Here is a 16479-nt window from a genome sequence, read left to right as displayed (position 1 = left end):
TTTTTTTAATTTTGTAGCAGGTTATATGGATGGTTCTGTTTAGGCTTACTGATGATATTCCAGCTGTGAGAGACTTTGTCTTCCTGCTTCTTAAGACAAAATTGGTCTTGGCAATATTCTAGTTACTCTGGTGGAACACAGTGTGTTTCCTGCATATAAAGTTAAAAATTTACTTTTCAATGCAGCTAGGTTTTTTCTTTAAAAGAGAAATAATTATTGCCAATATAGAACAACTAACAACAGCATGTAATGGGTTCTGAGTTTGTGCTCATGTGACTGCTAATGATCTATATACAAATGCATTTTAAAATTACAAATTTTACCTATCTAATATTCTTATAATATTTGGTAATTCTTTCAGGTAATTCAGGTAATTCTTGCTATATTACTGTGAAAAATATTTTTGTTCTGTGCAGCAGAATTTACTTAGGTATCTTCCCAGTTTTCTGACAGTTCTAGACTTATTTCCATCTTTTAATCTGGACCATAAATTTACTGACCCAATTTGTTAAGATTTTATTTCTGGCTTAGGATGCTGTTTCAGTCAAATATTTTTCCTCCTCTGTCTATTACTTTGAGGGTTTTTTTTTTTCTTTTTTCCAACAGGCAGAGAAAGTAGATGCAGCACTTCATAGCATGCTACTGAAGCAGGAACCACAAAGGCAACATTTGGCTTGCTTGGGCACCTGGGTCCTATACCATAACCTTCGAATTATGATACAGTATCTTCTCAGTGGCTTTGAGTTAGAACTTTACAGTATGCATGAATATTACTACATCTATTGGTAAGAAGATGCTTTATTGATGGCTCTTTGAGGAGGGATGCTCCCAGAGAGCTATAATTACACATATTTGAAGGAGGGACTTCAAATACGATTTTATGATCTCAAGCTTGATCAACACTGTGTTTGGTTTACCTATTTATAATATTACAAGTGGAGAAAAGAATCCGTTGGTCCCTAGGTTTTTAAACTTACTAAATATAGTGTACCCTTTTTTTTCCTGAAATAGTAATTCTCACTCTGTTTTGTTCTTTGGCAGAGGGTCTTTTATTGACGATGAATGAAATGTGTGCTGATTTTGGTAGACAAGAGCATGCAGGAGAAAAGCAATTTCCTTTATTCTTTTCTGCCCTTATAGTCTCAGGATCACTAGTCTTATTGATCTCTAGTATTCTGGAAAAGTTCTGCAAAGTTTTAAATCATAACTATAATCTGAAAGTTCACTAGCTAAAATTCTTATCTGGGGTATATTTGAAGAGACATCCTCCACCTTTAGTGAAAATAATCACATTATCTAGAAATAGAATACTTTTATTTTTCCACTTCCATTCACATTAATTGTTTTTCATAGTTAATGGCTTGTGCCAAAAGATAATTTTTAATTTTTTTAAACTACCAAGAGACTCCTATGTCAGCCATAAGCCTTCTTACTGAAAGATTAAAACAGTGCAAATGACACAAACTTCAATGCATTGCATTTCTATGATGTTTCAACAGTGGATTAAGTGAAAATATTAATATTTCATAAGTTACCAGAAGATGGCAGTCTTTTTTTACTCAATCAGTAATACCACTTTTGTATAAGACAGTATTTTTTTTACCTGCCCCTCTTTCCCTCTACCATTTTAATAAAACCACTCTTAGTTGGAATTGTCAAGTTAACTGCTTTCTTACTCAAGAAAAAGATAAGGAGAAGCAGTTTCTGAGAGGTAATGTGCAAATGAAACTCAAATTTCTCAGTAATTTTTCTTCTGATTACAACTTCTTTATAACTATTACTACATTTTTATTGTACTCCAAATCTGTATTTTTTTCTGTTCTTTTTTCCCCTATTCCTTTTAATTTGAAGTCAAGTAAGATATTTATTGGACTCACTTTCATTTTCTAAAAAATGTTCTTAAAGTTGTCTCTGTAACTCTGAAAGAACTGCATATGTATGTTATGTGTCTGTGGGCTTGGCCCCTTTATGTAACAATTCACAGCTTTTTAATGCTTGAAAAAGTCAGTAGTTATCTTGTTTCTCAGAATAACAAGTCGTAACAAACAAAAGTAGAAAAGATGTTAACATAGTATCTTTAAAAAACCCACTTGATCTCGTGGGGGAAGAGTTCTAGAAAAATTTGGTCTTAGACGAGTTTTGAAATAAGAAGCTTAGACTTCACTTAGTAAATGTGTAAGAAGCTTGCACACCTTGAGCTGTTTGTGGTTGAATCTGAACCAGAACATGAACGTAGACTGATGTGTGTGTGATTCCAGCCATACAAAACAAAGAGTTTTCACGGCCCATAAGCATTGTATGCAGGACACATCCTTTACCTCTTGGAGCAAGTGCCTTGGTACTGGGCAGGACGTGCGCAGGACGAGTGCACAGTGCACCGCAGCCTGTAACAGCTCCATATGGCTTCTGTGCAGGTACCTCTCAGAGTTTCTCTATGCTTGGCTGATGTCAACGCTGAGCCGCGCCGACAGCTCTCAAATGGCAGAGGAGAGGATAATGGAGGAACAACAGAAAGGCCGTAGTAGTAAGAAAACAAAGAAAAAGAAGAAAGGTACCTAGATGTAGAGTGTTAACACGTCTTTCTTTTCCCTTTCTTGCAGCCATGTAGAATTAAAATTCAAAATTTAAACAGGCAACACTGATATGGGTAGGAAAAATATCCTAATATTTATGGAGGCTGAATGTAAAACTTTTTAAGAGTTTCCTATTTATTTAGTTAGTTTTTTACTTTCAAATAGATATTTCGGAAAAACACAAACTCATTTATATGCATCGTACATAGTTTCATCAGTTGTGTTATGTGTTGGACCTCCTCAGAGTTTATAATTCCTGCAAAATTATGCTTTTAGTGACTGTAACTAGGTTCAAACACTAGACTCTCAGCATATTTCTGTAATTTCTATTTGGCTTTAGAGGTTCTTAAAGAAGGTTTCTTAATTATACAATGGTGAGTTTCCCTTTCTTTTCCTTGCAACCTTTTCACGAGGAACAAACAATTGGATCATAGACTTGTCTCCGGAAGTTCAGAAAATTACTAATGTACTTGAGATGCCAAGTGTTGGGCAGTTTGGCACTAATTAAACACTGGAAACTAAAGGGAAACTTAAAAGAATGCTGTCAGGATTATTAGGATAAAAAGTGCTTTAACTTCCTTGCCCTAGAAGTCAAAAAGATCCAGCCTCTGGTGTACAGAGTGAGTGTTTGAGGCTGTTGTTCAGTGGTTTATAATGTCATGGGAATACCACTGACTAATTTATTCCATTGAGAGTAGAATTGTGTTCATGTGACTGGTAGGTGAGTCCTGAGGTATTTTATGTAACCAGGAGTCAGGTGAGCAGAAATGCATGTCTAGGCTTTGTATACTTCAGTTATTTTAAAATATAATTAAGAGTTATGTGACTTTGTGGAAATTTGGAAGAACTCCTCTGATCTGAAATTAATGCACATACTTACACTGAAGTAAGAAAATGTATTTTTATGTAAAATTTGCAGTTCGCCCTCTCAGCAGAGAGATCACCATGAGTCAAGCATATCAAAATATGTGTGCTGGGATGTACAAGGTAACTCATTTATGTTCTTTTTGTTTCAAATTCTTTTGTAATAGGGATCCTGCATACATTGCATACCTTCTTTTTTTGTAGTGGTGCTGGAAATTAAGTTCAAATTTATAATTTTCTATGGTAAATTCTCTACAGTTTTTCTATCCTTCCAGTTATACCTACACCATAATTTTGATCTTCCTCACAGCAAAATATGACATAAATATAATCATTATATAATATATACTTATATATAATTATTATATAATTCATATTATATTATATTATATATAATACATATACAATTATTATATATTATATGTAATAGTATAAATATTATATAATACTTTATAATTTCCTTTTAGACAATGATTGCCTTTGACATGGATGGCAAAGTAAGAAAACCTAAGTTTGAACTGGATAGTGAACAAGTTCGATATGAGCACAGATTTGCTCCATTTAACAGTGTTATAACACCACCTCCAGTGCACTACCTGCAATTTAAAGTGAGTAATCTTCAAACGTGATGCTGCTCATGCTTTTACAGAAGTCATTTACTCACCTGCTTTAAATATCACTGTCATAGTGAAAAGAACCTCAAAGTTCACATTGAAGCTACGTCACAATGGCAAGGACTTCTAGCTTTAGTTTTGTGCAAGGCATATTGGACCTGAAGTCTTTATAAACTTAGATGTTTAGCAATTGGTCTGATATGGCAGTTTAAGATGCTTCTGTTGATTTGCATGAAAACAAAATCTCTTGGAAGTCTATTAACAGACTTCTTGGCTGTGGTTAATTATAGCAGCATGTTTTTATTAGTGCAGCAAGCAAATGAAAAAACCAAAAAAGTTAATCTTGAGTGATGTTTAGAAGGGACCACTGGAGGCTTGTCTTGTCCAGCCTCCTCCTTGAAGTAGCACTATAAAATCACATTACCTGTGTCTTTGTCTAGCCAAATCTGAAAAAAGTCAAGGTTGGAGATTTTCCAACATCTTTGGTTAAACCTGATTCAGTTACTTTTTTCTGGTCCTTTAAGTCACAGGATAACTGATTGAGGGCTGTATTATTTTTTTTCCTAATGTCCAGTCTGAATTACCAAGCCACAACCTGTGGCCTCTCATTGTTTGCAGTAATGAACAAGGTATCTTTATCTTCTGTCAGCTTTGTAACTGTCTTTCAAGTAGGTGTAGGCTGCTATTAAAATTACCCATTAGCATCCTTCCTATAAAACTGAGAGTCCAGCTCCACTGACCTCTCCTTGTGGCTTATATACTCACTAGACCCCCAACCGTCTCCACATTTTAATATCTTTCTAGAACTGAGTGGATCCAGCCCTGTATGCAGTATTTTAAATAACACAAATACTGAGTTCAGGATGATAACCTTGATATGCTGACCATACTCCTGCTTGTATAATCCCGTATGAGGCTTGTCTGATTTGTAGTAAGAGCATGTTCATATTCAGCTAGGTGTTTGCTGTACCCCTGGCTGCTCACCCAACCATTAAGTCTTGCTTCTGGGGTTAGTCTGAACTGAAACAGTACTATTTTCTATTTCAGTTACTCTCCCCAATTTAATGTTATGAACTGTTTAATGTTATTTCCACTGTAGTGGAAATTAAGAAATTATCACGGTCTTGTCATTAACAGGTTTTTTTAATCTATAATCAAGAACAAAAAAATGAAGAATTAAAATTATATAAAATTAAGTTTTGTACAGTTTCAGCATCTGACTTGCTGTAGCTTTGAGTAAACAATATACTTTTTTAATCTATCTTTTTCCTGTAATTTCATACCCTGTTGCATACCACTGTTAAAGCAAATGAATGGTAACTTGTTCAAGAGAGAGACTGTTTTATAAAAATTATGAGAATTTCATTATGTTTCGTGACACTGTAATAGTTGAGCACTGTTGCTTGGGTTTTGCCATTTTAAGTAAATATTTTCAACTTCAGTTTTGATTTTCAAAGTGGTATTTAGCTGACATAACTCTTCTTTTGAATACAGTAATGTGATAAAAACAATCTCCTGACAGTTTTTAGTATCAATTTTATATATTTTAATATGTATTTATGCATTTCTCTAACACACTAGGAAATGTCTGATTTAAATAAGTATAGCCCACCTCCTCAATCATCAGATCTCTACATGGCAGCTAGCAAGCACTACCAGCAAGCTAAAATGATTCTTGAGAATATTCCAAATCCAGACAATGAGGTAAGACTGAAACACTAAAAAAACGAGTATTTGCTCAAAATAGAGTAACTGGTTTTTTTTCAGCTGGATCTCCTTGAGATCCAAAATGTACTTCCATCAAAATGCTGAGCAAATTTGAATGCTTTGATTAAGGAGTAGACAGTGGATAGTGGTGGCATCTTGCATAATGGTCTGTTTCAGTACATCAGCTAGCATAAAGTTGCGCTCACTGTTTAGAAAAAAAAGCTCTCTCTGCTGAGGACCCAAGGTGCTGGACAGCAGCTTATTTCCTTGCACGTTGAGTTCTAGCCCCTTTCTAAAAGAACGGCACTTTTAACCGGACAGTGATAATATGCCTGTCACACTTAGTTGGCATTTAGTAATTTGGGTGGACTCCTGAGAGGAGCAGAAAATACGTTTGAATATCATTAGGATGAAGAGGATCGAGGTTTGGCACTTGTTCCCTGGAGCAGTTCTCTCAGCACTGAGCTGAAAACATGGGTAGGAATTTCTCCCTCTTTGTCCATAGCCTAAATCCTTAAGTGTCTGTGATTGTATTTTGGAGCAAGGAGGATGCTTTTTCTGTCACATCTGAGTAGATTAAGAATAGTTACAGGATTAGGTTCTCCTGAGAATTTAGGACTCACTCTCTCCTCTCTGGATCATGGTGGTACTCACATATGAGCTATCTATTTGAGGCTAAGATAGTTAAGAGGTAGTTTTGAGCACATCCAGAACACTTGCATACAAAAAGCCACCAGTTTCATACATGAGTTCCTCTTACCATTGTGATGCAATGTTGAAGATTAGATGTCTAGAGTTTATCTATACCCTTATTTGTGTGAGTGCCACAGAACTTGACATAGTTCCCATGTTTTTATTCAAGAATTATTGAAGCTGTGGTTTCTGTGGCCTGATCACTTTTTAAAAAGTAACTACTGAAATAAATGCACCCTTCATTAAATTTAATCAATTCAGCTGTTGTATTTAAAACCAAATCCAAAACAGTCTGATCTCTGTTAAACTGATCCTGTAAGAGAACTGCTGTATTGCTAATAGTATATCAACATTACAGTATTATCTTTTAAATAACTGTGAGGTCAAATGCTTTGACTTGAAGACTTCTTTCTGTTTTATGTTCAGGTCAATCGAATTCTAAAAGTTGCAAAACCCAATATTGTGGTCATGAAGCTGATGGCAGGAGGCCACAAGAAAGACTCTAAGGTAAGGAAATGCCAGCTCAATTGAACATAAAATGCAGTAATACATGCATTAAGGCTGGATTCAATGATCTGGAGATTTCCCAACATGAATGGTTCATCTTATTCTATGTAAAGCCACCACAGATCTCTTAAGAGCCAAATGAGCACCTTCAAGCTGTAGTTACTCTAAGAACAGGGCAAGTAACTTAATTTATTTTTCCCCTGGAAATAGTTTGTTGTAGTTAACTAAATATAGAAAATTCTAACCTATAAATGTTTTGAGAAAAAAAAATTAGAAATGCATGTTGGACAACATAGACTATAAGGGTATTCTTCAATAGCGGGAACAAGCACGTGTAACAGCAGCTTGTGTGAACAAAGTCATGAGAGTGCTGGCTGCCACAAGGACTATGTTTTTTCAGTCTCTTGCTGTTTAATTTTTTTTCTGTCTGCAGGTTGTTTTCATAATGAGTATTAAATGCAGTAGTACTGCTGTCTAATATCTAATCTTAAATCTTTTCTTCATAGGTTCCTCCAGAATTCGACTTCTCTCCTCACAAATACTTCCCAGTTGTGAAGCTTGTTTGAAGTACAAGAGATTCTTTTAGGATACCTGAAGAATATCTGTGAAGCAGATAACAGTTCTAGGAGAGGGAATAACTAGTGCTGCAATCTGACTATGACGGACGTCCAGGATAAAAGTACTGTCACATGGAGTATCTGTAGTCTGCTGCCTTTATGTGATTTGAATGACAACTGCTGTTTTAAAGTGGTTTGTATAAAGTTTATTGGAAAGCTGATTTCAATCAATTCTATTATTAAAGAATGTTGTATCTTAGTTGATATTATTACAGATTTTGATCATAAATAATTTTTATTACTGCATTCTGACTAAGTGGTGCGTTAGGAGCTGAATAAAAATCATGCAATGGAGCCTCATGTCTGATGTGCACAGCTAAGCTGCTACAATTCTGCATTTAACAAAGTCACTTGGAGAAATTTTGAGTTTCTGTATTTTTGTTTACTTGTATCAGAATTGCTCACTTTGCAAGTAGAGAAATGTTGGGGTTTTATCCTCCCCACATCCTCCAAGCTAAAATGATCTTTATAGAGATCAAGAGCAGATGAAAATTAGTCATTGAGCTATTGAGTGAGTGATAACTAGTTGGAATTTGTTCCTTTGTCTTTGTTCTCCTAGTGCTGGAGAATCTGCACAGCAGACACTCCAGTAGTCACTAGCAATAGCATCAGACTCTGAGGATTCTATTTTACCAACTCTGCAACTTTTTTACAATCCTAGTGTTTGCTCATGCAAACAAGGGATTGCTACATTTGCATGATCTTTATTCTCCATTTTTGACTGCAGTGGGGCTGCTGCATCCTATTGTCTTCTGTAGTAATTTTCCAGGTAGATTACCAAAACAGGAGAAGCTCCAAACCTATCCCTGCCTTCCTGGAATGGTTATGCCTTCCAAGCTTTCAGATGTGAACTAATAGAGGTAAGCTGTTGTGTTGTAGCAAAAGAGCACGCAAGGAAAAAAAGTTCAAAAAGCAGACCTGGCTCTGACCAAATCATACCTAGGCCATACAAGCAAATTCTTTGTTGGACATGACAATTCATCATTTTGGTGTACATTGACTTCCACTGTAGGGATGAGCTTGTAACTCCATATTGACCCTACAAGACATTTTTTGGTGTTAATCCTATCATCTGATTTTACTGTGGATTAGTATTGCTTCAGCTTCATCCCCTGAGCAGCAGCACTGAAGCTAGAGCTTGAAAACAATGAGTAACCTCTGAAGAAGAACACTCACTTGTCTTCCAGCAATTTGCAGCTTCCTGAAATAAGCAGAAGTACTGTCCTGAAGACACATTTTTTCCAAATTCTCTGCTAAAGAGACAGCATATCACATTACATGTTTGCTTATCATCATGATCAATATACTTGAATGCTTCCACATAGCTGCCAAAGAAATAAAAAGCCTGGAATATGTAGAGGTAAAATGGCACAGAGCATTCATCTGGCTTCTTGTAAAGAGTCACAAAATCTTTCCCATTTTAAAAATCCTGAACTACATGACAGTAGCTCAAAGGACAGCCTTTGTTATTTTTCCAAAGCAAGCAGCAAGTAAAAGAGAAAGCAAATTACATGTGATTTGCAGAACCAAGAAAATAGTAATATTTCCCATTTTCATTACAATTAGAACTGGATGAGTTTTACAAAATAAAATCAGTACACTAGAGATTCTTTTAAATGCTTTTACTTTTAAATGCTTACCTAAAATGGATCAAGTTTAGTTGTAAAGAAAACCAAACCAAAGTGCTAATTAACACCAAGATGATTAGAGAAAAGAAGTAATGCCTCACACAACTAAAAACTTTAGTGAGAGACAACACTATGTACGCCACAGTTCCAGATTAATCTCGTGTTCAACTAAAGGTCTTCTAAAATTCTGTACACTAGACATACAGGCCTCTTGTATGCTAGAAATCTACCACACGAGTTAGACTGAAGCACTTGAAGTTATTGTGAATAAAACTGTAGTCCTTCATTTTGAACATTGTTCTTATGCATGTTTTCAGACCCTTTGCCCTCAGAGCTTTACAAGTGTGCTTTGTAGAGAGGTGGTCATATTTACAGAGGACAACATCCAGTTGGCAAGAAGAAGCCCAAAAATGTACAGAAGCGTAGCCAAAACTATTAAAATAATCCTCTAGCAATATTTAAATACCCTTAAGTGTTTGATTCTTTGGAATTTTTAACTTGATATTGGTAAAGCTGTTCATTCAACCTGAATATAGTGTTTCACTGTCTATTTTTTACTGTTAGAATATATGCTTTTTAACAATCAATATTAAATTCCCAATCAACTTAAATCTCAGCTGCATATTTGTTTACTGATTAAGTCCTAGGAAAATGCTCAAAAGATGGGTAAATATTTTTATCCAAATTATGGGTAAATACTTTGATGTTGAAACATGTCATTATTAGCAAAAAAAATCCCTATTACCTGAGTTTCCCAATACTTGTCAGAACAGATGCTCATTCCTCTTCCCTCCTCTTCACAAGCATGTTTTTCCTACTGTCTTGACTGTAGTAGCCCAGACCAGTTAGATCTTACTTAAATGGTGAAAAACTCTTAGTGAACTGTTTCTGTGTTTAGGCTTAATAGGCATCTTTTGACTTAAACTCTGACTGTCAGTTGATGACAACTAACACTCTTCTCATACACAGAAGAGCCAGCCTTATCTTATGGTACAGGAGCTATAAAGTAGTACACTGAAGAATGACACACCAAGAAAGGAGTTACAAAGTGAAGTGCTTTAACAGAAAGCAAAGACAAATTTGTGTTTTCTTAAGTGGAATGCTGATTGGCAAGTTAGTCACAGCTGTCTGGCTGCTGTGCAGTCTTGAAGAGGGGTTGGCTCTTACTCTCAAACAATGCTCCCTCCAAACACGGGTGTTGGTCTTGGGAGCAGACACAAATATAAAATTTCTTCAAACCAGCTGGCTATACATGGTGGTTGGACTGCAGTTAAGGGTGCCTTTGTGGTAAGTAGAAGGTATTTCTACCTCACATGAAGTAAAATAGTTTTTAGTTTACATTTAACAAGTTACAGAAAAGACTGCAGAATATTAACAAGATGATACATTGTGATCAACATACACTTCACAACAACTACGGCTTCACCTGTGGAAGACACTGCCTTGTCTTCTAAATGCATAGTCTGGTTACCTCTGTCAGAAGTCTGGCAGAGAAGATTAGTCACGTTGAACAGCTGAGATTGCTGTTGTACAAGGCAAGCATTTGCATTCATCTGTTTTCGCAAAAGATAGTGGCTGGGTGGCATAAAGGGTAGTTGTAGTACACCATTTCAGAGGTCTGCTGTCATGAAAAGTTTATGAGTTTGAATTTTTACACTAAACTTGTGCCAGGTAGTACTGACCTTGTGGAATCCAACAAAACTTTCAGAAAAATCTTCCTGGCTAATCTCTTAGCAAGAAGCTTCTGTTGTCAGAAGTTGGTTTTTTTTTAACTTTGAAACTAAACATATCTCGACAGTGTAATCTAGGAATTTAATTTAGAGGCCTAGGTACATATATCATTCTGCACAGTATCTGAGGACTACAGTTGTGCTTTCTCAGTCTGTGTTGCAGTAAAAAAGTGCCAGAACAGACACTAGATTGCAGCATGAACTGGTTTTCATCCTTCCTTTGTTTTGTAACAGTAACACAGCCCCTTCTTAAATTCCTAAAATTGAGCTGGGGATTTCTCTACTATGCATTGCTCAGCAGAGATCCATGCTTGGCAGAGGCCTGCCACCAATCCACATACACGCTTACTGCAGTATGACTATACAAGGTAGCTAACTTTATTGCTACCTGATTGCAATTCTGTAATTGATAGGAAGGAGAAAGTCATTGCAGAGGCCAAACTGCTTTGAAACAAGCCTCCAGAGATTTACCCTCTTTTCCTCACTGCAACAGTACTAAAAAGTTCACAAGAAAATACTACTTCATTTGGCCTCTTAGTCAAGCCTTTAGAAGATAATCAAAATCTTCTAAGATCACTTTGCTTGGATCATTGTTGCATTTGGAAGAACAGGTGACTCAGTTGTATCATGAACTTCCTTTGTTCACAACTTCTGTCGTCCTTCACCATTTTCAGGTAAGTGGTTTTTCGTATCTTTGTGGTTTTGAACTAATGAGGGGAAAAAAAGGAAATGATACAGAAATCTCTTTTAAGAGGGAGAAGTTCTTCATATAAAGTTCTATCTAGAAAACAACAAGAAATTTTGTAAGGATTCTTAAATGCTATGTAGTACAAGTTATAGATACCACACTCCCCCCGGTGTGGAGTAGGTTCAGTGGTGCTGAACAAAAAATAGGTCACACTATAAACATGAGGAAACATGAGGGAAAGTTCAAAAAACAAACAGAAATCAGCTAGGTATAGTGTACTGCAGGATACCATGCAAAATATGGTCTTAACATTTTAAGCATGTGATATTTAGGTTAAAACTTTTTTTTTTTTCTTTTTTACCATTTTCAATCCCAGAAAGTGCTGCTTGCTTGTCAGTTTCCGATTCAGCTTCATTCATATCTAAATTGTAATCAACATCCTTGTCCTGGTTAACTGCTTCACGTTCCTGTTTGTCTGGAAGATTAAAATTAAGTCATTTTATGCTATACCATCTGCACACAAGAAGAGTGAGTGTAAACATCTTCCACAGAATTATATTGCTGCTGAATTAATCACTTTTCCGAGTAGGTTTTTTTATTATTTTTCCTTTGAAGTGTTACTTTTCAGAGCAACTTTGGCTGTAAATCCTGTCAAAAGAACTAGATAAAAAACAATCTTTTGGGATTTGGAAAGCATAGCAAAATCAGCTAGCACTCTGATGAACATAAAGAAAGAGCATTACACAATTTCAGAATACATTAAAGGACAGCCTAAGGACGGGCAAAACCTTAAGTAATTGCTGAAAACCCCTTCTTGTTTTAGCTTGTCCAGCAAGTGGAATGTATACCTGTAGCGTAAAGTGCTTTATGACATGCCAAGTTGTCACAAAGGTACTTCTCTCCTAGAAGATTTTCTTCACCCAGTTATTAACTCCTCTCAAGCAACATTTATTCACTATCAGCTTTCTTTAGATAGAGGACTCAGACATAAATGGAAACATTTCTGATTGCCAAACTACTATCCTCATTTTTCAAATAATCAACCCGAAAAAAAGGTAACAGCAGAGAGGTGTAAGCAAACCTCACTTAAGATGGATCACAGCCTCTGTTCTAAATGTTCTTAATACAAGCCTTCCAGTTAGTAAGTGGCTAAGAAAGCCTTGAAAATTTTAAGCCTTACATCATTCATGTTCAGGCCACCACATGCAATAGATTTTTACAGTTATGGGCCTAAAGGTCTAAAAATTTCAGAAGCAGTTCTTCTTGAAAGAGAATGCCCATAGACTACTGAAGAAGTCTGTCTACCTTAAGCTCCTTTGGCTACAAGGAACCTGTGCAGTAAGGTTGAACAATAAAGCCTGAAGAACATCTTCCTAGCCTTTTTAGCTCACAGAAATGCAGACCTTTGAAATTGAGTCATAAGCTGCATGGCAAGAGATCTTTCCTTGCACTAATTGTTGCATGATTTCTTTGAATCTCATCTTTCTGCTATTTACTTCCATGAAATTAAAAACAGTTCAGATAACTTGTAATTACATCTCCTTGGAGTACAGCCTGCTCTGGGGCCAGCATCTTTTTGGACCAGTTGGAAAAATACTGCTTTAGCAATGTAGATGAGGTTATTTATCCTTGTCAAGTTAGCAACAATATTAACACTGAAACTTAAAATTCTAAGGATGTGTTTACTAAAAAGCATAAACAGCATTTTTTGTGGGCATCATTTCCTGCTCTGACTCCCATAAGGCTTCCTTTTGATTACTTTGGGTACTGAGACCAAATCCCTCAAGACAGAGGAAGTCTAGACATTGGTCAGGTTTAGACACAGCATCAATACACTGGTGCTTTGTGCTGTTGAGATGTGTTGCTCAGGGTCACTTCATAGATGCCAGAAACTGGCACTTATCCATGTTTTCCATCTAAACATCTGATCCATGTTTTTGAAGACTCACAACAGTAAACTTCAGATACCTGAAGTCTGACTTACCAGTTTTACTCATGGTAGCTTATTTTGAAATAGGAATAGCTAGTATTCACACACTGACATTGTAAAAAGACTAACTGCAAAACGTCCATGCACAAATGCTCTACTCATCAGTGCTTTGGATGGTGAACATCTCATTCTTTTCAAATGCATCATATTCTTTCAAAGCCCCAATACCAAAATGTTTTGGGGTGAATTTCCCTAAACACTTTGGAGCCAGTGGAGAGACAGTAGGGCTGTTAATGGTGATGCAGAGGAACACAGACTTGCAGCTTCATGTTGCACAATCAGAAGCCTCCATCTTTTAACTCATGGATTTTACGTGACTGCTCAGGACTGACACCTTCCACATCACACTGACCTTATGAAAACTTGTACTAAGTCTGGCCAGCTTCCACCACTGTTCTAGAAGTCATGCTCTTTACTTTTCATTCTGTTACTATTTTTAACAATACATGACATGCTACAAACCAGCCTTTCCAGGGGGCAAGTCATCCTGCTTATCATCGTAATTTAGGAACTGTTCTCTCTCAACTTCCTCACTGGCAGCCTGCTCTGACATATCTTGCCCAGCTACATGTTTCTCATCCTCAGGTGGATTTGGCTCCTTCTCTGACACAGGCAGCATCTCCTTGTGACCTGCAGCAGTCTTGAGTGACTCTTGAGGTTTTTCCAACTGACTAGAAAGCTGCTCCTCTTCTGCCTTAGGCTCCTGTTTTCTGATGTCAGTTAGGCTGTCTGTTCTTTCTGAAAACAACAAAAATGATTCTGAGTTTAAAAAAGAATGCCTTCCAGTGTGGCACAAGTTAAAAAACTTTAATAAAGAATGCTTTATATTTCTCACTAAATTATTGGTTTTCCACTGAAAGAATATCTTCAAATCACACCAGTACCAGAGATAAGAGGAAGACAGCTTGTCTTTTTCCTACTTGGAACAGCTAAAGAAGGGAATTTTATTTACTGTCAACAGATTCATGCTTCTACATCCTTAAAATTTTGGTATGTGTGGTTTATAAATTGGGCAAGTGAAACAGAGCAGTTTAAATAAAAATTGTGGTGTCCTATATAAGCATCAGGTTTCCATGTATTACATCTTTTTACGAACAATAAAATTGATTTAGTGTTCAAAAGTAGCTCAGGACAAAGCATCACATAGGCAGATTTGCAAGTATCCAAGCCTGTTCTTGTTTAAGAGCACGAGTGCTATAATATTTAGTTGATATTAACATATATCTGTCCTCACATATCTTCATTTTTAATTTAAAAAACCCATTAAATTTCTCAATTAAACTATATGTAGATACGGTCTTCAATTGCTAGCTCTCTAAAATGAGTTGCATGTTCACACGATTGTAATTTAAGATAGCATGTAAGAGTAATTAAATTTAAGAATTGAATTTCTACCACACACCCTACTGTGCAAAACAAACACACAAGGATACATCCACTCAAATTAATAGTTTCTGAAGTTTAGTGCCAAAATGAACCATTAGGCTAACTAACCTAAACCCACGTGTATCATTTCTCTCACTTGCATTTTGCTCAATGACAACACATGGGAAGTATAGATGTGTGTTTGTTCTAAGCCTAACTTCCAGCTATTCCACACAGAGGAGGGGTTACAGGCTGAATATGTCAAACTTACTAAGAAAGCAAATTTTAAATATGCTTGAAAATTATTCCTTCCAAAAGTTGGGTATTTTCTCCATATTAAATGAGGAAGATGACTCCAGAATCGTAAATATTTCTATTTTCTGTTATGTGCAACATACCTACTACAACAAAACTGAACAAATAAATCCGAGCAAGTTTTCCTTCAGCTGGAAACCTGATTGATGTTCAGACTGTTGGTGTCACTTTTTCATCCTTATATGGTGTACAAAAATGTTTCTGAATGTTCAGTTAAAAAACAACCGTTCTTAACCAGTTGTTAGTGAGACAAGGATTTCCATCTCACCTTTATTCTGCATCAGGTCTGTCTTTCTTACTGTAGGTACTGCTTTAGCAACATCTTCATTGGTTTTCTGCTGTTCCAAGTCAGCCTGCTGGAACCTTGTTTGCTTCAAGGCTGGCAGTTGAGTATCAACCTATAAAGTGAATGTAGTAGGTAAGCATTGGTCTATATAACTGCACCTGGATTTGGAAAGGGCAGTAGAATTTAGGCAAGAATTCTACATGGGAAAAAATCCCAACACACTTGGAAATATTTGGACTGAAATTTTTATTGGTGATAAATGGTACTGTACAATTCTGAATATGCAGTAATGTTTGTGTATAACAGCATAGCACATCAGGAGATTTTTAACATACCTTATTTAACTGCAGCTAATGATGAGATTACCTCCTTGGTTATTCTCAGAGTGTTACAGAACACACATGTAACACCACACATGTATCCACTGTTGTTCTGCTACTGTGTCAGGATGAGCAGAGCAAATAAACAGATGCCTTTTACTATAAATAGTCTACAGGGCAAGAAAACTGAATTTGGTCATCATTAGACTTCAGCTGAGTAAGGCTTGTATAGAACTGGTCTGTAACTTTATTAAATGCAGGCTTAAGAAAAGTGTAAATTAACCTACTAGAAAATAATACCTGTTTAACATATGAGAGCTTACTTAAGAATATACTAAATTCTGGTGCTAGACTGCAAAAAGCATCTGACCCACTAAGATATTAAGCCTAAGATGTACACTGTCATGAAGATCTTCCAATTGGGCAATTAAAATTCCATGTATGACTTCTACTTACATTGGCATTGGCTCCCTCACATGGCCATGGTCTCCCTGTATATCAGAGTTGGCATGTTGCCTACCTGAGGCCCCCGTCCATCTCCTCCCCATCTCGGTATCTAGTGGCTGGCAGTCCTGTGCTTGG

At 36.3% G+C, this 16479-nt stretch overlaps 2 protein-coding genes across 4 annotated transcripts in view; one reads left to right on the top strand and one right to left on the bottom strand.

Moving 5' to 3' along the window:
* The window catches only part of NAA35 (N-alpha-acetyltransferase 35, NatC auxiliary subunit), a 35682-nt gene extending 25868 nt beyond the window's left edge, over positions 1 to 9814 (top strand). For both annotated transcript variants that reach the window (XM_053968835.1, XM_053968834.1), the window contains exons 17-23: positions 607 to 785; positions 2415 to 2551; positions 3493 to 3560; positions 3905 to 4045; positions 5633 to 5755; positions 6878 to 6958; positions 7465 to 9814. In XM_053968835.1, coding sequence (XP_053824810.1) covers positions 607 to 785; positions 2415 to 2551; positions 3493 to 3560; positions 3905 to 4045; positions 5633 to 5755; positions 6878 to 6958; positions 7465 to 7524 — 789 coding nt within the window. In that variant the 3' untranslated portion in view covers positions 7525 to 9814. The remainder of the gene's footprint in view (positions 1 to 606; positions 786 to 2414; positions 2552 to 3492; positions 3561 to 3904; positions 4046 to 5632; positions 5756 to 6877; positions 6959 to 7464) is intronic.
* Positions 9183 to 16479, bottom strand: part of GOLM1 (golgi membrane protein 1) — a 38411-nt gene continuing 31114 nt past the window's right edge. For both annotated transcript variants that reach the window (XM_053968837.1, XM_053968838.1), the window contains 4 exons: positions 15560 to 15689; positions 14074 to 14349; positions 11983 to 12096; positions 9183 to 11640 (listed from right to left, as the gene is read on the bottom strand). In XM_053968837.1, the coding sequence (XP_053824812.1) occupies positions 11576 to 11640; positions 11983 to 12096; positions 14074 to 14349; positions 15560 to 15689 (585 nt within the window). In that variant the 3' untranslated portion in view covers positions 9183 to 11575. The remainder of the gene's footprint in view (positions 11641 to 11982; positions 12097 to 14073; positions 14350 to 15559; positions 15690 to 16479) is intronic.

Source organism: Vidua chalybeata, chromosome Z, assembly GCF_026979565.1.
Source record: "Vidua chalybeata isolate OUT-0048 chromosome Z, bVidCha1 merged haplotype, whole genome shotgun sequence".
In the NCBI taxonomy this organism is placed as follows: domain Eukaryota; kingdom Metazoa; phylum Chordata; class Aves; order Passeriformes; family Viduidae; genus Vidua; species Vidua chalybeata.
This window is presented reverse-complemented; position numbering and strand designations above follow the sequence as displayed.